Source organism: Pteropus alecto, unplaced genomic scaffold, assembly GCF_000325575.1.
Source record: "Pteropus alecto unplaced genomic scaffold, ASM32557v1 scaffold3, whole genome shotgun sequence".
Classification (NCBI taxonomy): Eukaryota; Metazoa; Chordata; class Mammalia; order Chiroptera; family Pteropodidae; genus Pteropus; species Pteropus alecto.
In genome coordinates this window covers 27,322,194-27,331,407 of record NW_006442484.1, presented here as the reverse complement: position 1 = coordinate 27,331,407, position 9,214 = coordinate 27,322,194, and the positions used below count along the sequence as shown (strand labels likewise).

The 9,214-nt window shown below is 38.2% G+C and overlaps 1 protein-coding gene across 2 annotated transcripts in view; it reads left to right on the top strand.

Annotated features, from left to right (window-relative positions):
• The first annotated feature begins 5,895 nt into the window (after positions 1-5,895).
• RBM43 (RNA binding motif protein 43) overlaps positions 5,896-9,214 on the top strand; it is a 10,623-nt gene continuing 7,304 nt past the window's right edge. The window contains exon 1 of one of the 2 annotated variants that reach the window (XM_006921062.3): positions 5,896-6,067. In XM_006921062.3, coding sequence (XP_006921124.2) covers positions 5,960-6,067 — 108 coding nt within the window. In that variant the 5' untranslated portion in view covers positions 5,896-5,959. Of the gene's footprint in view, positions 6,068-6,247; positions 6,544-9,214 lie in introns of those variants that run through there. The other variant, XM_015596420.2, reaches the window with a different exon arrangement.

Genomic DNA, 9,214 nt, shown 5'->3' with positions numbered 1-9,214 from the left:
TGGAATGGACATTTGAAACATATCCTTGGAGGCTGAAAAGCTTCCTCACTCAGTACACTTCCAGTGATCAATGTTTGGGACCAAAGTTTTTAAAGTTTGAACAGTCACAATCTCTTCGCTCCACCTGGTGGCCATTTAGCTGGTATAATTAAAAAACTTACCAAGTTTCTTACTCATATTCTTCTGGTCAGTTTACATGGGCTAATAGCAACACCCACAGTTTTTTTCTGGACTTACTTTTTAGAGTTGCTGTAATTTTCTGTTTTCTTGGCCCCATTCTTCTCTACCTCTCTTCATTAAATTATGGTACTTTGAGTCTCTCAGGCCACTTCAGTTTCTTTTCCCTGAGCTGGTTTGTGCAGTTGAAAGGGTTTATTGAATTCCACAAGCTTAATTGGTGTTTTTGCTTTGAGAGACCATAATCTGGTCAGAGGTTCAAACTTGACTTGATCTTCACCATAAGGCAGGTTCTAATCAATCAGCCTTCGTTCCTCAAAGGTCTGTTTTATAATTTGAGAATGAGAAGTGTTGTTACTTCCATTCCCACAAGTTTCCGTATTTTTCTGGACTTTCTCCATTTCCTTTCATTACTGCTTTCAAACTGGCTCATTTAAATTCTAAGCTTATTTCTTATATTACTTTGTCAAATGCTCCCAATAATAACAAACACATGGTACAAATTTTGTTGTTCACACTCTTAAAAATTAAAACTACAAGCTAATTAAATACATTATCTACCTTCCAGCCTATCATGTGTAAGTTTTACCAAATGATTTTCCACTACATTATATGGAGCATCATCCTTCTTATCACATAACTATTTTCTAAATACCTGACACTTCACCCCTAGGCCAAAGCCGTGTATCTTAGATTGTGTTGTGGATTGTCTTTTTTTCCCCCTTTTTAACAATACTCCCTTTCAGAATACCAATTTCTGTACAATTCAAGATAGACTATGTGATGCTGATGTGACAAATTATTTCTAAATTTCAGAGATCTAAAACAACAAAACTTTACTCTTTGCTCATGCTACATATCCATAATGGATCAGCAAAAGGAATACTCATGGTAGACACTTAGGGACCCAGGCTAATAGCAGCCATCAACTTGATTGCGGGATTGCCATGCTGGAGGAAAAGAGCTTTGAAGGGTCTTAAACTGGCAATTAAATTCTCGGTCCAGAAATGTCCCTTTCGATCATAACTGAATCAGAACTAAGGATGTGGTCCTACCCAACCATAAAGGAGCTTGGATGTTCGATCCTGTTATATGCTTGGGAGGCAGAAAGCCAAAACTGTTTTGTGAATAGCATTAATGATATCCAGTTGATATTCAAAAAGAAGAGATACTCATTCTTGAAAAATATACAAAGTGTAATGAAGATAATAAAACTCACAAAAATTTACCCCTAGAGATAATGGTAAACATTTTATATCCTTCCTAACAATCTTTTTTTTTTTTTTAACCATATCACATTTCCTCTTGTGAATATACCATATGTTATTATTTCTTTACAATTGGACATTAAATTATTTCCAATTTTTTCACATTTGTAAGTGCTATGATGTATATAAACACTTGATTATCTTGGTATACAAATCTTTTTCTGCAGTTCTGAACTAGGTTGACAGATTAAAGGATATAAAGGATATAAATCCTTTTAAGGATCTTTATTCCTGTGGCTGCAATTGCTTTCCAGAAAGGGAGGCATAGGTCTATACTTTTGTTAAAAGTCCAATAAAGGGCTATTTCATTGCTCCTTTTCAGCAATGGATACTACTCCTTGAAAAATAATTTTATTTTTATCCTATTTTTGGAAATCTTTACAATTTATGCCACATCTTATAAAAATAAATAATTATCAAGATACAGATAATAGGATTTGTGTTGTTTTTTGATATCACAAATTTAAGACATTCAGGAAAATGCCAACCAATTTGACTTTACTTAAGCTATGATACAGAAACAAGTACAGTGAGATAGGAGGTCTTATACCTAGGGCTATGAGATAAAAATATTTTTTTGGATTCGGTTTCAGTAATAAGCTGCTAGAATTATTTTGGCTACATTTGAAGTCTTGCTTCAAGAGTAGTTTGGCATTATAGGGGAGGAAGAAGTTTCCTTTGACTCCTTTAGAGTCCTTAGCTAGATCTGGAAATTAAACTGATAAAGACGGATTAACAGGACAAAAGCATGCAAATTTATTTAAGATAATTTTTCTGCAGCACAGGAACCTTCAAAAAGAAATGAAGACCCAAAGAAATGTTTAAACCCAACGGTTTTTATGCTAGGGTCGGGGGAGAGTTTAAAGTAATAGAAAGTGATAAAGAGTATCAGCTAAGCATAGTAAACTGGAGAAATTTAGCAAGACCTTTTCATACAGATTGCTTTCTGTGTCCCTTGGTCTTTGGAGATAAGGATACCCCTTTCCCCTGGGCAAAGGGAAGGCATCTCTTTACAGAAAGGTTTTATGACTTGTTTTTAAGGTGAGAAAGGGAAGGTGAGAAAATTCTTCTTGCACATGCCATTTCTCATATTCCTTCAGAAATACTCAATATGCCAAGATGTCATATTTTGGGGTAGCATGTCCTGAACCCTGTTAGGGCATACAGGTTGCAATGGCTGGTGCATACAAGGTTAACAATTGCTGTATGTCAGGTTTGATGGCACAGATGGGTAGACCTGCACTCCCAAGTCTAATACGAAATCTCATATTATTGAGAGGGTCCCCACTTGTATTATGTTAATAAAAGTTAATTTTTGTTCTCACTCCCAGCCCAAGCCACAATTTTTCTACCTTCTTTCTTCATAGGCTTGTCTTTTCTGGTTAAATCGAATTATATAATATGCGGCCTTTGTGTCTGGTTTTTCACCTAGCATGATGTTTTTGAGCTTCATCCTTGTTGTAGCATGCATCACTATCTGTTTTATTCCTTTTTATTGCTGAATAGTATATATAGACATACAATGTAATACTATACATAGTGATATATATTATATATGTGTGATACTATATATAAACACATATGTGTGTGTATATATGTATATGGCATTTGGTTTATCCTTTAAGCAATTGATGGCCATTTGGGTTATTTCCACTTCTTGGCTATTATGTATAATGTTATGAACATTTGCGTGTCTTGGACATGTTTTTATTTCGCTCGGGCAGTTAGTTATCTAAAAGTGAATTTCTTGGTCATATGGTAAATTTATTTTTAACTTTTCGAGAAACTGCTAAATTGTTTTAAAAAGTGGCTGTAACACTTTATTTTCCCACTATGTGTGAGAGTTTTCATTTCTCAATATTTTTCACATTTGTCATTATCTCTCTTTTTGATTATTGCCATTTTAGTCAGCATGGAATGGTATCTCGTTGTAGTTTTAGTTTACATTTATTTGTAATGATGTTGAGCATATTGTCATGTGCATATTAGCCATTAATATATACTCTTTGATGAAACGTCTATTCAACTTTCCATTTTTTTAAAGAAATTTTAAATTTTATTAAATTTATTGGAGGTGACATTGGTTAATAAAATTATATTGGTTTCAGGTGTACAACTCTGTAATACACCATCTGTATGTTGCATTGTGTGTTCACCACCCAAAGTCTAATCTTCTTTTTATTTTTAAATTGGATTGTCTTATTTTGAGTTGTAAGAGTTCTTTGTATATTCTGGATACAAATACATTACTAGGTATGTGATTTGCAAATATTTTCATGGTGTTCTTTCATCGTAGTGGGATACATTAGTCAGGGTATGCTAATTAACATTGCTGAAAAATTTCAGTGGCTTAAAGGAGGAGTCCTCAAACCCCCGGACTAGTGCCCAGTGAGCAGCAGGTGTACTGTGAAGTTTCATCTGTATTTGCAGCTGCTCCCCATCACTGCCTCAGCTCCACCTCAGATTATCAGGCATTAGATTCTCATAGGAGCATCGGTCCCTAATGCCAAAAAGGTTGCAGACCGCTGGCTTAAAGCATCAAAGTTTTATTTCTCATTCACGTAAATTTCATTATGGGTCCAAGTAACTCCCTGATGCATGTGTTCTGTTTTGGCTCACTGATGCACATTCTTCTCAACATAAGAGCACCAAGGCAAAAAAGAAAGAGCATTGGAGACTCCTGAGCTGGTGATGAAATGCTTCCCCCCAAATATATGACATATGTCAATTCTCTTCATTTCATTGGCTGAATGAATCATATGACCATACCTAACCTCAAAGGGTGAGGAAGAGAGATTCCTCCAATGTGTCTGAATGAAGAAAAGAATAAGGAATATTGGTAAGCAGTACTAATGTCTACCATGTGGGGAGAAAACAAGCAAGGAAAAAATAAACCAATGAAGATATTTTTAGAAAGGGGTGAGCACCATTAAGATGGAATAACAGAATGACATAATAACAATTAACTGTAGGGAATGAATATAGAGTGAGTAATCAGAAAGTCTGTCTGAAGAGGGGTCATTTGAACCAAGACTCCAATGACAGGAAAGAGTCAGTTAGGTGAGGATCCAGGAGGAGCTTTGCAGCCCTACACAAAAAACTACAGCCAGGAAAAGCCTTCATGTGAGATGCTAGTTGATGGTGGTGGAACAGAGGCTATGAGGACATTGTTAGGGGGTCTGGCCAAAGAAAACAGATCAAGGCCATTTTGCTTTCCAGGTGATCAATATAATTTTATTCAAAGAACAATGGGAAAACAATGCAGTGTTTAATCAGGACCAAACCTGATTTGCATTTAAAAAATATCCTGGGTGTGGTATCTAGAATGAATTGAAGGGGAACAAGGCTTGATAGAAACTTGATCTGGGAGGTAGAGGTGGAGTTGGAGAGAGTGTGACGTTTATGAGATATATTAATAGAGCTAAGGAAAAGAGAAATCAAGGAAGATAGGTGAATCATGAGCTTGAACTACTAGGTGGGTAGTGCAACTATTTACTAAGAGGGGAGGAAGGACAGTTCTGCTTGGTCTTGTTAAATTTCACATGCTTGTTAGACATTCAAGTGTGCATTTAGGTATAGGAATCTGAAGATAAAATATAAATTGGGGAATTACATACAGATCTCATTCTGTTCTACAATATTCATAGCCTTAGTCCTTTTAGATGTGCCTTTGGCCATATAATAAATAGCTCTATTCATGGGTTAACTGGGTGGGTCCTAGTTTTGAAAAGAAATTATGTGTATTACAAGCAACTCAAAATTTATGTGCAATGTCTTAGTTCTACCTGTGCATTTAGCTTCACAGTTACGAAGGTGGAATTGCTAATCTAAGCCTTATGTGCATTTTCACTTTTTTATTTTTGCATTTTACATTTTGAAAGGGGCCAAAATCCTTACAAATATCTGCACCTATCATGCTTGTAGCAACAATGATGCTGCCTCGCTCTCTGGCTAACACTTTAATTTTTTTGCCAATCTAATCGTGGAAAAAAGGGATCTCATGATTTCAATTCGTAGTTAAGAGTGGAATTGGGCTTCTTCATATTTGCCAGCCATTTCCCGTTCTTCTTCATGCCATCTTTGACTTGGAAACTATGTATATAGATTCCCTAGGTCCCCCTAGATCCGAGCCTGATGTGGTAAAGCTGGTGAGCTCTCTGTTGGCAAAGACTGTGCGCTTTTCATCCTGTGCCCTGCGTACCTAGCCGTGGCCTGCGACTGGTTCTGGGTTGGGCAGGTGACAAGTGGGGTACAGGGGTGGCGTGGTGAGAAGACGGCCGGGGAGATACCGCAGGGGACGTAGGAGGAACGATCCAGACTAAACTGAGCACAGGACCTATGCGAGCCCGGAGAATACCGGAATTCTCCCCGGGGAAATCCTCCTGGCCCCTCTCTGACGTGGTTTCAAAAGTTGCGAAAATACCGACGGCATCCGAGCCGGCGCTGGCAGTTGCCGGTCTAGGTTCGAGCCCCACCCAGAGGCTACCAGGCCGCTCTGTTCTCGCATCGTCTCCATGCGAGCGGGAACGAAAAACCGAAACCAAAACTTGCTTGTCCGCCCCATCTGCGTTCCGCTAGATCGGGGTCCTGCTAACCGGCGAGAGTGCGTCTCTTCCGTTATGGCAAGTGGCTTTTTCTTTGGATTTTTCAGCGCAGGGTCTTCTCAGTCCCGTCGCCACGGTCCCCTAGCAGGATGCGGGGCGGGCGGGGGCGGGCGCTGGCGCAGGGCTGACCCAGGGCGGGCGGGGAGCCGCCTTTCTTGGAGGCAAACCTGCTGACAAATGTCGCCCTGCCTCTCTGCACCTGTCCTCGGGGCAACTCTGCGCCCGTCTGGACTTTGCTGCATGCTGGTGCCAGCTGCAGTTCCAAAGGGATGGAACGCTGCACCCAGTGTTGTGTTGTCCGGGACACAGCACTTTCGCTGAGGAGTCACTTTGCAGGCTGTTGGGCCTTAACTGTTGTCCCGCCCAACGCCTTGGTGAACAGAGCGGAGGGAGTTACCCAGAAATGGAGGCCACGGCTTTCTTTCGAAAAGGGCCAGCAAGAAGTTTTCACGCTAAGGACGCAAGTTGGGAAGGCATCCTGACGTCTTGTTTGCGTTAGTGGGAATCCTCTCTAGTGGCCTTTGTTCTTTCTCTAGACACGAAAGACTGTGTTTTCACTCTCTCTGCTGGCTAGCAGGAACAGTGAGTGCATTTCGAGATGTAGACTTCCGTGTTTTTTTCCATTAAGCGCATGAAAGCAGTGGCAGGGCTTTGGGGCCCTTGTTTCCTGGTCAGAAATGCTAGGGTCAGGGAAATGGCAAAGCAGTTGTGGGATCCAAGTGCGGTTTTGTTTACTGGGTGGCAGTAAAGGCAACGTCAGTGAAAATAAACAACTGATTTTAAGAAAAAAAATATAAATAAATGCAGTCAGTGAATCAGTTTCTACTTAGTGTTTTAGTTACAAAAATAAACTCAGTTTTTCTTTATATCTTTGGTTTCTGATACGATGGTCAGAAGTCTCTTAAAAATATGTCATTGATACAGGGAAAATGCCATCATCTTAATATAATACCTCTTGGCTAACGTGCTGCTTGTGTTTCAAAATCTTGTTTCTTTATGTGGTTACTCTTGAAAGGGCTATCTCTAGAACATCTCTTTTTCTTAATTGTGGATAGAAGAGATAGCCGTCAGGGAGAAGTTCCTTTGATTTCAAAGATAAGACACTTGAATAAAAAATATATTACATTCGTATATTGATGAGGGTAGAGGTGGAGTGAGATTTTCTGAATTTCAATTGATTGAAAGTTTTTCTTTGATATTGATGAAGAACCAAAAGGAAGCCAGTTCACTAGCCATTTACCCATTTGGGTCGGTGTGGACTATTAGAGTCAGATATATAGTAATCAAGACAAATCTCCTGTGAAGTAAAATTCCCTGAAAATCTGGCAGATCTCTTTTGTCATTTTTTTTTTTCTCTGCTAGGAAGACGTTTTTGGGATAATTACATCTTACTACTTGTTTCCTGTGCAATCTCGTTGTCCTTGAATATTTAAAAAAAAACAAAAAATGTTTTCCTCTATCAAAAGTACCTTCCATAACAATTAGTCAATAGATTATTATGAGTTTCCTTTTCAGGAGACACACCCTTTGCTTTATATGTGTCAGTATGAGCCATTTTCACCCCCCCCCATCCTTCTATCTCTTTGCTTTTGCTGTGAACTCTTCTTTTACATTTTTACTTAAATTTGACCATTAATTAAAATTTGATCTCAGCTTTAAAGGCCTCTTGCATCAAGCCTTCTTTGACCGCTTAGCAGAATTAATCTTGCTTCTTAATCTTATATGTCATTCATTGTGTATTTTAGAGTTTTATTGTGAATGGTCTTGTATCCTTTTTAAATCGTTGAGTGTTGGTTGGTCTGTTTCCTCTTGTAGAGAAATAGATCTCTCTCTTTTTGTGCCTACCAAGCTCTATTGAAATGATTTATGAAGGTGGACACCTCTCTCTCATCCATAAGGTAGAAGTCTCTGTCTCTCTCTTTTTTTTTTTCATGTTGGTAAGCCCAAGACCTATCCAGGTGCCCCACACATAATAAATGCTTTTTAAATTTTTATGGTTGAACTGAATTTCGGGGCTTTATTTCTTTATTCTTTATTCTTTATGCTTTATTTCTTTGTATGTGTCATCTATGGCACCCAGCATATTGCCAAGCATAGAACACATGCTTAATTAATACTATATTTGTTAACTGATGAACTAATTGACAGGATACTATATATTCTAAGAAATTCGGTTGCACACTGACAGGTATGTTTTTGCCACCTTATTTTAACAGCTACTAGCTGAAATACCAAAGAGATGTTGAGAGAGTGCATATCCTGGGGGTCAGTCATCATTGATTTTAGTCATTTTTCTATAAATTATAGGAATAACCTCTGACTTCTCTCACCTTCCAAGTTTGAAAGTTTTAATATTATTTTAAATTCTCGTATGGATTTTTTTGCAACTTCCATAACATACTCAAAATTTTGGTAGTATTACCAAAATTTGTAATGTTAGTGTAGATTATTCTTCCTTCTGTCTTTTTTAACTTCTGTTAGTTTTGTCTTCTTACATTGATAGAGTCGAATGGTTCCATTTTTTTCTGTAATTATATTTAAATTTTTTGTATTTTGAAGACTTAACGGAATTAGTCTAAAAGCTAATAAGAGTGTTTACATTATTATGTAAACAGTAAGTATTGTTTATAGTAGGATGTAATAGCTTGCTGTTATTACTTTTTCTCCCTTTGGTCCAATATCATATATATTTTTCTTTTTTCTACTTGTAGAAAAATGTTCTACAAGTAGAACGTTTGGATTCTCTCTCTCTTTCTGTCTCTCTCTCTCTCTTATTTTTTGTTATTCCACAATTTACTCCAAATCATGGCACACTTTACTTTGCTTATTACCTTTAGATTGGGGTCCCTTCAAATGCCAGCAAGTGAGGGGAACTTGCTCTGGGATGCCAGTACCCATGTTAGCAGGTCAGATTTTCCTAAGATTGTTGCCTAGTTGCCTTCATTGTAGTGTGTCTGTGTGTGCTCAAGCGTGTGTGTGTGTGTGTGTGTGTGTGTGTGTGTGTGTGTGTACATGCATAGGGATAGAGAATGTGGCGAGACTGTTGGAGCAGTTGTTTGCCACTAGCCTCTCAACTAATCTTTCTGTTCCTGGTTACTTTTTTTTCATTTCTGAGGTTCTGCCATGAAGATTGTCACCTTTCCACTGCAAACCCTTCCTAATTCT